Source organism: Leuciscus leuciscus (genome assembly GCF_965113295.1).
Source record: "Leuciscus leuciscus genome assembly, chromosome: 5".
NCBI lineage: Eukaryota > Metazoa > Chordata > Actinopteri > Cypriniformes > Leuciscidae > Leuciscus > Leuciscus leuciscus.
The window spans coordinates 5,296,953-5,311,779 of record NC_138729.1 but is presented as its reverse complement, the minus strand read 5'-3'; the positions used below and the strand labels follow the sequence as shown (position 1 = coordinate 5,311,779).

At 38.4% G+C, this 14,827-nt stretch overlaps 1 protein-coding gene across 4 annotated transcripts in view; it reads left to right on the top strand.

Annotated features, from left to right (window-relative positions):
- The window catches only part of tnfsf13 (TNF superfamily member 13), a 16,070-nt gene extending 12,249 nt beyond the window's left edge, over positions 1 to 3,821 (top strand). For all 4 annotated transcript variants that reach the window (XM_082169258.1, XM_082169256.1, XM_082169257.1 and 1 more), the window contains exon 6: positions 2,844 to 3,821. In XM_082169258.1, coding sequence (XP_082025384.1) covers positions 2,844 to 2,953 — 110 coding nt within the window. In that variant the 3' untranslated portion in view covers positions 2,954 to 3,821. The remainder of the gene's footprint in view (positions 1 to 2,843) is intronic.
- Positions 3,822 to 14,827: the final 11,006 nt, after the last annotated feature.

Genomic DNA, 14,827 nt, shown 5'->3' with positions numbered 1-14,827 from the left:
TTGAGTTTGATGAGGGCAAGTGTAAATACTGTACTTTATCAATACACTAGACTAGGGTAAGAGAAACTTGAACCATGTGAACAAAAAGACTTTGGGCACTATCATACATCCAGCCCAATGCAGCGCCAGGCGCGACAAAATATTTTTGATAGTTTCAGCCCGACGCAATTATCCTTTTCATGTCCCGCACCACGTAGTTTAAATAGTGAATGCATTTGTGCGCCCATTGGCTGCTGGTCTGAAAACGAGGTGTGTGCAGGCGCGTTGTTGGCGCGTTGCTATTTTGAGGCAACAGAAATAGTTTCTATTCCACAATAAAGTGGCATTTAAAGGTGTTATTTAAAGAGCGCATACACTTTGTCCCGTAGATGGTCTGCTTGCTCGCTTTAACCTCGTGCACGAGCAGATCCGTTTTGTCGCTAGAGAAGCGTTCAGTTTTTCTGCCTGCAAATTCCACCATGTAAATAGCGAATCCTATTTACATGGCGCACACCCATTACTCATTAAGAGAATAGGGACAACCCTTTTAGACCATGCGCCGGGAGCGCCGACCATTTTTCCCATCGTTAAACTAGCAAAAGTGGATTCAGACACGCCCTAAGTGCACTAGTGCCGTGTGCTTTAGACCATGTGCCTAAATCGTTAAAATAGGGCCCTTAATGTCACTCCCTCAAATATGCTGAAAGATTAAACCATTATTTAAAAAAGGATAATGTCACTGGAGAACGGTGTTAGAAAGAGGACCAATACTATATTTTAGAATATTTTAATTTGAATAAAATCATTGTTTTTTCAGGCACTGGTCAATTTTGATATTTTGACCTATTTTGAATCCACAACTTCCAGAACATCAAAAATACACACTTACAGTTTTTCTCAGTCGCTTTGGTGCATTTCTCACATCTATTTACATTTGCACAACAGTTAATGCAGTTCTCAAAACAATTAGTACAAACTGCAAAACCTAGTTGATAACCTGCAAAAGCGTGTCACTTGCTCAAAATGGAGATAGCTCATTCCTCAAAAGCAAGTATTCATGTCAATGAAAGTGTCAATGTCATCAAGATGAAAAGTCCTGACACCATTGTTTATGAACAAGATAGTCAAATGGCTTTGTCATGTTTTCATTGTGACAGTTTACTCTGTAAATGTTTTCCAATGCAAAAAAGTCAGATCTTGGTGACACTACCTGAGAATGCTCAAGACAGCACTATATACTATTTGCACAGCCATTTGAAAAATACAGTAAAGTTACACATTACTGTATTTAGTGAGGTAACTGAGTACAAGACACTGAATATGTATGTTTCACATTTTTACTGCATATGCTCTTTGCAATTCTAATTTGTTCACAGCATTGTGCAAAAGAAAAAATACACCCTTATTTACAACAAACATAAACTCCCATTGGGTAGAGCTGTGCACAACTGGAAACAATATTGCAGTACATATTGGTACTGAACATTGGTTGCAACTAATGCTTCACACACCCCTTCTCATCAGTGAAAGCTGAGATTCACCTGAGAGAAATTGTTCAATTTAGGAGACATTTTCAGGGGAAAAAATATTTGAAAAAATGTGTAAGATTTGCTTGACAGATTTTGACAACTAGTTCAACATTTTTGTATGTAATGACTCAAGCAATGAAATGAGGACTATTAGTTTTATATGGAATGACTATTCAGCATTCACAAGTATAGTTAATTTTGACTGACATGACATAAGCAAATGATAATGTTATAAAACAGCAGAGAGTTGTATGAAAGCAATTGATGCATGTCCAAAAGCATTTGCAATTTGTTGGAAGGAATGAGAAACTGCTACTATGATGTGCACAAATGACAAAATGTTGTGGAGGTTGAACTAACTGTTGTGCAAATGTAAATAGTGATGTGAGAAATGCACCAAAGCGACTGAGAAAAACTGTAAGTGTTTTTTGTTAAACTTTTCTGCACACAATTTGAATGACAATATAGACTTTTAAAAGCTGTTTTCTCAAAATGAGTTTAATTCCACAGCAGTTACATTCACCAGACTTTACAGGTTTAGTCATCTCTATATTCTGAACATTTCAAAAACATGATGAATCAATGAATTTTTTCTGGCTGTTGACAGCATTTTCTGATTCATGAAATGATAATAAGAAATCCTCCCTGTAAAAACCATTAGCTCTAATGTTTCTCAATCAGCTCTCTAGTTCAGGAGTCAGGGCACTGATCTCATTTGCAAAATCCTTGCAGTGCACTGTAACATTCGCTCCCTAAAAATTCCCACAATGCATTATGAAAGCCAGGGAGCTTCGATGCTCACAATGCATCTAAATCAACTCCCTAGCTCCCTTCAGTATATCGTGTGCACTGGTAAGGGCAGTAAGGGCTCACTACACATTGGGACACTGATGATTCTGTTTCTGGCGACATGACACCATCCTCATTGTGAAACATCACTACTGGTATATACTGTATGAACAACAGCAAAACTATTGTGTTAATGTTATTTAAAGTAGGCTACTTTATGATAAATACTTTGCTTACACATATTCCTGCAATATTGCAGCTGTAATAAATAAATATAAATATAGTAAAGTTATCACATTAAGACAATTGTTTCTTGAACATAATATATAGCTGTGACTAATCAACTGGGGAAGTATGGTGATATCTTGAATTAAAGCATGTTCTGAGTAATTAGCAACAGATGATGCGTTTATGTTGTGATGATTGGAGAGGGTTAACTCTAGTCTCAAATGCTTGATGAAGGTGCGATCTAAGTTCATACAAAAACCTTGCAATATTTGCAAAATATTTATGTTTCTGATAATGAAGTATGTGTTTCTGTCATAGGAATTTACTTCCTGGAGTCTGGATCCACTCTTCAGCTCTCTGTTCCCCGTAAATCAGCAGAGCTCATCCTCAAAGCTCACGCTACCTTCATGGGTCTCTTCAGCATATGACCTGTAAATCACCTTTAACTGACAGAAACCTCTTCATCCTCTGCCTGCTAGTTTTAGTTCTATATGCAAGAATATTATAGTTTCATTCTCAACCAACAGTAAACGTCCTGCGACTGCTTTTTAATGTGGTGAATGGGTGACATCTAGTGGACAGTTGATAGACTGGCAAGTTTAAAATGGTACTAACATATTACTATGGCACGACTATGGTTTGAATGTGGTATTGTGGTAATTCCATGTATTTTTTGGAAATAACTGTAATATTTGTAAATATCATGTTGAATATGGCGCCATAAGAATATGGTAATAATTCAGTACCATAGTATGAATCACAACGCCAAGGTATTATTATTTGTTACTATCTAATCTTATACTGTATAGGCTATTGTATGGTACCATGGTACTTCCCCTTCATTTTGATTTCAAAATAAATTATGTCTTGGTGGCATAGGCACAACATACAACTTTCAATGAACATGCAATAATAATAATAATGATATACAACTATAATAACCCTTCATACAACCCTTTTTTTATTTTAGAGTTTACAAGTTTAACATAAAATAAATAAATAAACATAAATAAAGCATAAAAATAAGTTAATACATAGAGGAGTGTTTTCTGTACACACATGTGCAAACGCTGAAAATAAATAGTTTATCCTTAAATCAAACTTGATAATCTTCCCATCATCTGTTTCTAATGTCTTCTAATAATAAAGTTATTATTACTATTTATTGCAACTTTATTTGGAAAAATTACCAATAACAGAAATAATTATTAGCATGTAAGAAGTGGTTTGTAAGTGTAGCAATATTTTCCTCATACTTAACTATTTCTTACACTGCAAATAAACATGTAAAATCAGGGATTTGTAACAATTTGCATTCTGTTTTTTTCTTCCTCTTTTTTCTACACTTTTTTTTGTCAGTGTATGCAATGCAGTGTTCACTTCTCTCTATATATTGAGCAAGAAATATCTGTAGAAGTTCACTTCTTATAACAAAAAACCTGCAATGTCATAAATACTTGAGTCAATCAGATTCAGGGGATTGAGTATGTTATTATTTACTCTTGTTAATGAATATAAATCTCATACAAATTACTCTTTCATAGACAGGTAGACAGACAGACAGACAGATAGATAGATAGATAGATAGATAGATAGATAGATAGATAGATAGATAGATAGATAGATAGATAGATAGATAGATAGATAGATAGATAGATAGATAGATAGACAGGCAGACAGACAGATAGATAGACAGATAGATAGATAGATAGATAGATAGATAGATAGATAGATAGATAGATAGATAGATAGATAGATAGATAGATAGATAGATAGATAGATAGATAGATAGATAGATATTTACGAGGTGTGTTCAAGTCGCTTTATCGGAGCAAGATGGCGCCGGTGTACTTTCTCTTACACAAAAATACAGAACAAAGACATTAGGTGTGCGTTACTTTTTTATGTTTTTAATTAATTTATGAAGCCACTGCAAACTTTATCGTTGCATATTATATTGTTAAATTATAATGCTATCATATTCTGTGCAGGCAGTTAGCTTACTTCGCTGTAAATAGAAAAGCCTGACAATATACCTTTAAAGGGTTAGTTCACCCAAAAATGAAAATCCTGTCAGTAATTACTCTCCCTCATGTTGTTCCAGCCCCGTAAGACCTTCGTTCATCCTCGGAACACAAATTAAGATATTGTTGATTAAATCTGAGAGCTGGATCACTCCTCCATAGGCTTCTAAGACATTATAACTTGCTGGCCCAGAAAATGTATTAAAGAGATCGTTAATATAGTCCAAGTGACTCCAGTGGCTCAATCTTAAGTTTATAAAGTGACGAGAATACTTTTTGTGCGCAAAAAAAACACACAAAAATAACGACTTTATTCCACTATTCATTTCCTTCTCTCTGGGCCTCGAGTCTTTTCACGTAGCGCGTCTGTGTTGTACGTCACACGCATCACACACATGACCAGCGTCGGCCAATAGTGAGCCTACGCGTGACGTATAACACAGAAGCGCTGCGCAAAAACACTACGTGAAAAAACTCGAGGTCCAGAGAGAAGGAAATGAATAGTGGAATAAAGTCGTTATATTTGTGTGTTTTTTTGCGCACAAAAAGTATTCTCGTCGCTTTATAAACTTAAGATTGAGCCACTGTAGTCACTTGGACTATATTAACGATCTCTTTAATGCATTTTCTGGGCCAGTAAGTTATAATGTCTTAGAAGCCTATGGAGAAGTGATCCAGCTCTCAGATTTGATCAAAAATATTTTAATTTGTGTTCCGAGGATGATCGAAGGTCTTACGGGGTTGGAACAACATGAGGGAGAGTAATTACTGACAGGACTTTCATTTTTGGGTGAACTAACCCTTAAAGTATTGTGGTATTCCGCCATGTTTCTCACTGACACGCCCTCAACTCGTTAAGATCGGGGTTTAAAGAAAATCGCAAGCTTCCAGTTTACACTCGTATTTACGACATTGTGGTGGCGTTCATGTGAGTTCAACTCGTGAATACGATCTTTACGAGATGACTTGAACTCTAGCATGGCATGAGATAGTCTCTCATGCCATTGTTGCTTCTGTTCGATCTTCTCTGAACTCTCAGACTGTTTCTGTGTGATTTGCCCTTTAACCTTTTCCCATCATTGCTCAGATAACCTCCCTGACCTGACAAAAAATCGAATGTGCACAGTCATATGTATTTTCTGACTATTGTTCATTAATCATTAGGATTACATTGTGTGCCAGCGACCCGGAAACTCTTTGGACCAACCAAAATACATCCAAACAAATCCAAATAAGATTTAGGTATACGGTGGCCCCAAAAAGTCTTTGGATACTTAAAAAAAAACAAAATGTCAAATTTAGCATTAATTTTAAAGAGAGAAAAAGGGTTTTGGACCCTTTCTGGTTGAAGACTTGAGTGAATTAGACAGGAACTGACATCATCCACACTGTAAAAAAGTGAAATGACTATGTAATTTATATAAAGAGCTCATTATATCAGTATGATTATAATGGTTTCTGGTTTAAACCTGTTTTGTTCATTTTGTCTAAAAGCAAACATTCCCCATAGAACAAATTAAAAGAAACATTAAAAAAAAAAGCTGTCCAGGAAGCTATATGTCATCAGTACTGTGTGTGTGTGTGTGTGTGTGTGTGTGTGTGTGTGTGTGTGTGTGTGTGTGTGTGTGTGTGTGTGTGTGTGTGTGTGTGTGTGTGTGTGTGTGTGTGTGTGTGTGCTCATACAGTAGCTCAGACTTCCTCACCACTTGTTCCTGCACACAGAGGTCAGGAAGGCCTTCACTCAGAGGAATAAAACACAAGAGAACGGACAGAATGGGAATGAAAGGCTGACTCTTCCTCCCATTTTTGTGGGTGGCACTCGGAGTGACCTTTATTGTCTGGCAGGGTCAGGTTTGTGGTTGCTGATGTAATATTACACACACACACACAGACACACACACACACACACTCTGGCCGCCGCTACAGCTCCTGACAGGATGACTGTGTTTGTCATTACTCAGAGGAGTTTAGATTACAGGAAAGCACTCGCTCAGACACTGACCACACTATTCAGTGCAATGATGTAACAGCCTGTTTTTGGACATGGTGCCACAGTACTTGTGTTTACATTCTTTGTTTTTTCATCAGTTTTTTTTGGATATCATTGTACTAACATGTTTATTACTCATCAATAACACCGTGTTTTTTGGAGATAATACTGTGGTAATAAAGACTTTTAGTCATATGGCAGTATCATGGGTTCACTTACAAAAAAAAAGTACATGGCAAAATAATAGTTCCAACCTAGAAAGATTAAGTGAGTTCATGTTTAAAACAAGAAAACAAGACAAAAATTTTTTTTTATATGTATATAGTAGGCTGCTATTTTTTGTGTGTGTGTGTGTGGAAATTTACTATGGTAATAATGAATCTATTTAAATCTATTCTCCGAATATGTATTTTCTGTAAAGCTGTTTTTAAACGATGTGTATTGTGAAAAGCGCTATACAGATAAATCTGAATTGAATTAATAATAATAATCTATTTATGAGATTGTAAAAAGTTCTTCTTGAGGCAAAGTTGCATTTTTGATGAAGTCGTTTTGCAAACTACAGCAGAGCGTGAGACTTGTTTCATTTTCTCTACAGCATTGACTGTGTCTGATGCACCTGCAACAACCCAGGTGTGTGTGCAAGCTGTTTATCTGTTTGCATGCTTTGCTTTCTTTCTCGTTGTCTCGCCCTCTTTCTCTCACACACACACTAATCAAGAGCACTAAGTATAGGGTGACCCAGATGGAGCATGTTGACATTCATACCCACTTACACACATACAGTAAATGTGGGATGTGCTGATAAATGGTCACGGCCCTGGTGCATTTCCCACAGAGAGACGTGTCAGATATTTTTGCAGTTCTAGCACTCAGCAGAAAAGCACACAATAGAGAGACGCAGGGGGAGAGGTGAATGTGGTACACACAATTATTCATCAGACGCTTCCTCTCTTTGACTCAATCACTCGAGGGTCCGTGTTTTTCCACGACTTCTGAGCACAGATCTAAATTAAAATACTCAAACATCCTGTAGGACAAAAGAACAATCTCATATTTATCACATATCTCATATCTCACATAAGAACAATCTCTTTAATATCTCGGTTGTTTCTTTCTGACAGAAGTGAGATTAAGAAACCTGAAGTGTACCACCGGCGGTACTCTTTGAGAGCAACCGCTGAGCAATAACACTGTCTTCATGTGGAGATGGCAAAAACCTTCAAGTAAAACCAATGAGACAATAAACAGTGACACTACCTTCAAATCTACACTAGGTGGCGACTTTGCGCTAGTTCTTACATTCTCTCTCTCTCTCTCTCTCTCTCTCTCTCTCTCTCTCTCTCTCTCTCTCTCTCTCTCTCTCTCTCTCACACACACACACACACACACACACAATGCCTCTCTTGGGTTTAGAGCTAAAGATAAATTATTCCTCTGCTCTTGTCCTCTCTCTCTAAGGATTGTGGTCTGAAGTCCAATCCAATAGAAGCGATGGTAGCCATATTTGAGTGTGTGTCCTGAAGGATAAACAAACTACAGTATAGCAAAGGAAAAGAAGATGGATGCAAGAAGTTACAGAGGCACTTTGGGTTTGGGCACAAACTCTAATATGTTTCGATGTAAAATGTTTCTGAAGAAAATATGAGTGGTGCTTACAAATGCAAAACTCGCCAGGATGTTACTACAATCTTTCTAACTGGTTCATTCAAAAGAGCCCACTTCATGTCTCTAGGATATTTCTAAGGTCCTTCCTTGAGTGTTAAACTAATGGATTTTTTTTTTGCCCATTTTATCATCTGCCAGATGAAAAAGTAACAGCACACATGGTGCATGGTGAGTTATGTGCCGAAGGGTTCAAATACTTGAGCGAACCAATTACAGCGACGACCCCACAGAAGACACAGAAAGACACTAAAAAGGAAATAAAACTCCCCAGTATTATTGTTTATCGTTACTTGGCAACATTTTTGCACGTCATACATAAAATGTTTATGCTCTGTTTCTGGGAATTTCTCAAACTGAGCCATCTGTTTCCAATAAGTGTTCTATCCAAATATTTTGGATAGAAATGTCAATCGAAAAAAGAGAAGTGTGTGTGTGCATGTATGTATATGTATGGAATAGGGTTTAGGGTATATAAACATCTGTTTATTATTGTGGCATGCTAATTCTGTTCCAAAACCTAGTGAGTTGCCTATAGCAGCATACTAACTGAAATGGCACTCATAAGTTACTTTAATGGAAAATAATCCATTACAGTTTTGCATTAGCATGTTGCTATTGCCAGTGGTATAACCTAATTAGCAAAAAAAAAAACATATTTTGTTTTGATATTTTATGGTTTGTAAATTCCAGTCGGAATGCTGCACAAATTTCTCCATGCATTCCTTATGCAAGACATAAGTATATTTAGACCCAGCATAGCCAGACATGTAATCTGTCCTAGATGTGTTTATAACACAAAGACTAATCCAAAAGGTAGGTAGCATAAATATGCTGCCTTCTAATACCTTCTTTTGGCCAGTTTCTAAGATTGTATCTTTCATGGAGAAGGTAATCCCAAAATGCACTGCAACAAGCTTAGTGGGAAAAAAAAATCCATCCAAGACGGGTGATATGGTGGAGACATTCTTCAAATGTAGGCTATGTGGCAAAGAATAACCAACCCATAAAAGCCCTGATATACTACTTCAAGCTAAATCGAAGAACTGGTGTGACATCATTTTGAACAAAATTATGTTTTTTTAGTCCATTTCAGGAGTCCGAAACAGCTTTCCAATGCAAACTTTGTGGCTGTAAACTTCCATTAATGTGTGACAGTTATGTAATAGGTAGGTGTGGCTCTGAGGCTCCGCCATCTTTGACGAAAACTTCTCTGGTTCACTTCTTCTGTTCAGTCCATCAAGGTAAGACATGGATAAAACAATGGAGAGATTGAAGTTGTAATTCTAATTGAAAGTGACACTGTTTAATACTGTAAAGCTGCTTGCTTTACAACAGTCTATTGTATGTAAGTGCAATATAAATAAGCATGACCTGACTGGAGTGCCAAACTGCAGCGATGGTGTAAACATACATCGCTGTGATCAGCTGCTTTCTTAACTGCTGTTTTCTCAGTTGTCATATTTGTAATGTGTTTATTTTGTTATTGAGAAGAAAGTGTGCTCGAGTATTTTGAACTTCTTTTTCCCCCTAAGGGTATCAGGGCCTTTAGACACTCTCTTATGCTGCGTTCACACCAAACGCGAATCTGCGTCAAAATTCGCGCCTGCCGCGTCTAGTTATACGCGTGACCACTTTGTGTGCATTCGCGCGTCAAGAGCGAAATAAGTTTGAAGCGAAATTTACGCGCGTCACGCGCGTCAGAGGCGAAAGTTTCAAAAGTTTCGAACCCCGTTGGCGGCCATCTTTTTACAAGATGTCTGTTATTGATCGGTCATTTATCGAGAGAGTCGCCGCTCTGTATTTGCTCTGGAGAGCAGAACAGCGGCGTAGGGATCATCGTCGCTGTACTCGGGTCCACCAGACCCTCCGGAGGGTTTCAGGAGTTTCACAATTTGCTCCAGGAGCTAGGTTTGGTGGACCTAACGGTGAGGACGCTGACGAGGACCGCGTAGGCCGTAAGGCCTCGGCCTCGAGTGGTCGCTGCCTGACGAGCCCGCGCTCTACAGCCCGGCGCGAGGTTCACCCTCGCCCGCACCCACCTAATCTGTCATTTATTTTTGTTTTGATAATAAATGGAGTCAGCCTCCAAAGGTGAAACCTGTCCTGTGATTTTTGTTTTTATACACTAAATTGTGTTTGTTGTCTTTACATTAGAATAATAATGTTTCATTATAATCTAGAATAGATATGGAATAAATAGCATTCAATACAAAATGAGTATCTCTCATATATTGAAATCGAGTTTTTATGTGAAAGATTTGCTTTGTTGTGCATTTTAGTCATATTACAAAATAATTGATTGAGGCCAAACATAAAATAACATTGTAAACTGTCACTTCACCACGTGACAGCAGCAAGCAGGCTTCTGATTGGTTAACGCGGCGCGAATTGACGCAGAAGTTCAGATTTTTCAACTCGGGCGGCAGACGCGAATTCGCGTCAAACGCGTGAATGCACAAATAGCACTAATAAATTTCACGCGTAACCAAACGCTCAATTCGCGCGAATGAGGCGAATTCGCGTCTACCGCGCCGCGCTAAACGCCTCATTCGCGCCGCAAGACCTCCAGACGCGCGTAAACGCGTCTTACCATTGACTTAACATTGAAATCACTCGCGCCAGACGCATATTCGCGTTTGGTGTGAACGCACCATTACACTCATGCACATAATTAGTCCTAATTACACTATTCAATGTTATATACTGCCAACTTGAGTTGTTGGCTTTGACTGAAACACAGATCAAGACTTGCAAATTCACTCATCTCTCTGCACTTGCACATCTATTGAATATCATGCCATATTACTAATAATGCTAAAATGAATTTTGTTTAGATTGGTTAAATACACAGGAACTAAACCATTTAGGTTACAGTGTATAAATACAATACTTGGTAATGGATACATAACTAAAATTGGGGTTATATGATCATATTTTCTTGACTTATTATTTTAGACTAACTGTAGCTTGTTTATTGAGGATGCAAGACAACCATCTAGTGCATTACGGTAATCTAGTCTAGAGGTCATGAATGCATGAAATAGCATGAGTATCATCGGCATAACAGTGGAAACTAATTCCATGTTTTCTAATAATATTACCATGAGGCCACATGCATATTGAAAATGGCAAAGGGCCTAAAACAGACCCTTGTGGCACTCCATAATTTACTGATGGCAACTTGGATAATTCCCTGTTTAAATAAACAAAATAACGATTAGACAGATATGATCTAATGCCTGTCCCCGGATACCAGTGTAATTTTCTTATCAATCTACGAGTATGTCATGATCTATAGCAGTGTTTCCCAACCCTGCTCCTGAAGGACCCCCAACACTGCACGTTTTCTTTGTCTCCCTAATCAAACACACCTGATTCAACTCATCAGCTCATTAGAAGAAACTCTAGGACCTGAAATGGGTGTGTCAGAAAGAGGAGACTTTTAAAATGTGCAGTGTTGGGGGTCCTTCAGGGGCAGGGTTGGGAAACACTGATCTATAGCGTCAAACACAGCTCTAAGATCAACTAAAACTAGTATTGAGACTTGGTCAGAAGCTAGAACTAAGTCATTTGTCATTTTAAAGAGTGCAGTTCCTTTGCTATAATGGAGTCTGAATCCTGACTCCATTATAGGGAAGGGAAGTCAGCATCCCTTCCCTCCACTAACCACTTCAATTGATGTCAGTGTATCTATACTGATACTTTCTTCCTTACATTCGGCCTTGATAATAACTGTCCTCTCACCTCCAGGCCAGCACATACAGTACGACATCCTCCAGACCTTGGCTCAAAGATGCTCTTTGTGACTATAGAACCAAGCTGTCTTATCACCAAAAAAACCTCAGACAACTATTCACAACATTCTCCTCTCTACTCTGTGCTCCTCCACCCCCTTCCACTTATTCTGACTGCTAATGACTTTGCCACCTATTTCAGTAATAAGGTGGCAATCCATATCACCCGGTTCTCTACAACACTCACCCACAGCACACACTTTCCATCTTCTTCTTTCTGTCCCCTCACTGAGAACACAAGGTCTCCAGAGTTCTCTGTGCCAGCCGTCCTGCAACCTGTCACTTAGACCCAATCCCCTCCCACCTCCTTCAGGAGATTTCCCTAACACTGCTACCAGTTCTCACTCACATCAACAACACCTCTTGCAACTTTCCCACCGCATTTAAACAGACAGAAAAAAATCAACACTCAATCAGCACATGAATCTACTTGACAACAACCAGGGGTTTGTTTCCCGGACAAAGACTTAACTCGCTGCTTAACCATAGTCAAGTCAAGTCAAGTCAAGTTTATTTGTATAGCGCTTTTCACAATACAGATTGTATCAAAGCAGCTTCACAGTATTAAATTAAAATAATACAACAAAGTTTGTTTCAAGAGGAATTTATTGATTGATAAAATTAAATTAAATATCCCCAAAATATCCCCAACTGAGCAAGCCAAAGGCAACAGTGGCAAGGAACCGAAAAACTCCATCAAGTGACCTAATGGTGTCCTAAAACTCCATGCGATGGATAGTGCGATGCATCTTTGAAGAAATCAACTAGCCAGTCACGACTGTTTCCCGAAACCGTATTGTCGCAAATTGGTCGTTCAACCACGTTGGTTAATGATGTCATGCAGGTGCTGGAGCAATAACTTATTTTAATGAATGTGTTTGAGATCGAATTAATGCTAGATGTTTTGCTATAAATTCCGGACATGGCAAATTACGTTCACACATGCTCACTCTTCAAAAACGACGCTTTAAATCTCGACAAACTAAAAGACGTAAATGACATTTGTATGTATTCTGAAATATACAGACTGTACTGAATGTCAGCTGGCTTATTTTGCTCGAGATAAGGATTTATTCAACAACCTGTCTGGCTTCAAAAGTGGACACTCCACATCAATTAAACACTGGGGCTCGCTCCTCTTCTTTTCTCTGTAGAAATACAGTATAATATTTGGAAATTTCCAAGAGTGCAGTTAGATACCATAGAAGTCCTACTGTGGAATTAAAGTTATGCAATTATTAAAGCAGGGCTATGCAGTTTCGGGAATTTCTTCGCTGTATTCTCGCTTTTTGCTCGCAGGTTTCTCTCTAGAGCTCCCCCTACAGCTTCGGAATGGATAATTGACAACACTGTCGAAAAACTCGTTGGCGACTCTCAGATACCAGAGGCTAGTAGATCAACGACGTCAAAGCAGATGGGACATTCTTTAAAACGTCTTCTTCATTCGGGTTCGAACAGCGCTAGGGAGCGCAATAATGACAGAATTTTACCAGATTTTTTTTTGCCGTAAAGCAATTCATTACATCGCGAGACCTGATATCACGTGATACTTGCTGACGCTGCGGCCGGCGGCCCGCCGGCTCAAAGTTGCAAGGGTGTTTTTTTCGGCTCACAGGCGCTTGGGGGGTGCGAAACGACCACCATTCAACCCGAAAAAAGTCATATAACTATTCCAATGACTCCGAAGCTGTTCGGTTAGGGAAAACCGAACTGAATAACCTGGAATAATGAAATTTCACACTAACATTTTTAACAGAGTGGAATGAGCTTCCAGCCTCCGAATAAATCTGCTGAGACCATCACAAGTTTCAATAAGCAGCTGAAGACATACAGTACCTCTTCTGCAAGCACTTAACCACATAATCAAAGGCACTTTAAAAAATCCTTCACCTCGTTTTCCTCTTCTTCTTTTCCTTTTCAAATAAACCTGCCATTGAATATTGTTAGCTCTGGGACAAATTGCTTATGTTCCTCTTTTGTAAGTCGCTTTGGAAAAAAAGCATCTGTTAAATGCATAAATGTGAATGCAGATGTACTGTATATTACATGCTGATACCATATCCTACTTGACGTAAGCTTCATAACCATAACAATCAAAGCCGTTATGTATGTATCACAGTATCAGTTGTTCACTATGCTGGACAATCATTCCTGCTCTCGGTGGCCAGGGTGTTTTTTTGGAACATGATTGCTTGTTTAAGGAGGTGTAAAGTCAAAAAATCCAATCAGACTTCTTCTTTTTTTTCTTTTTTTTACATGTGGTACCAGCTAAAAACATTTTAAACAAGCTACCATAAGAGATGGGGTTTCCAGCAGAGAACAAGATCCTCTGGAGACGTTTATATATATACAGTTATTGAAAACAGATCTCAATATATGTTTGATAGATTTTGATGCCAGATATGACATTGCCTGCAGGGGTGATCTCTGTTCAGTTTTACAGCACATCATATTTCATGTACCAACCGTGATGTTTGCAATTATGCTTGTATGTGATAAAGGCAGGCTTCTTGTACTGTAATGTATGATTTTAGCCACAGATTGTGACTTAAAATGTTAATCATGAAGACGTGACAGGTTCCCAGAGCAGCTGGAAAAGTAAATGATACTCTATAGGCACAAAGATCACTTCTCTCCATTCTCCCAGAACACTCCACTCTCTTCCTCTACTGGGATATTTTTCTTGGTCAACAACTAAGCAGAAACAATACATTCTTTAATAACTGTCAATTAAACCTTTCACACACAATGGGAGGTTGGCTGGTCCTTTGAGATAGAGGGAGAAGCTTACTCTTGCATGGTCACCCTAGTGAAAAATAAATATAC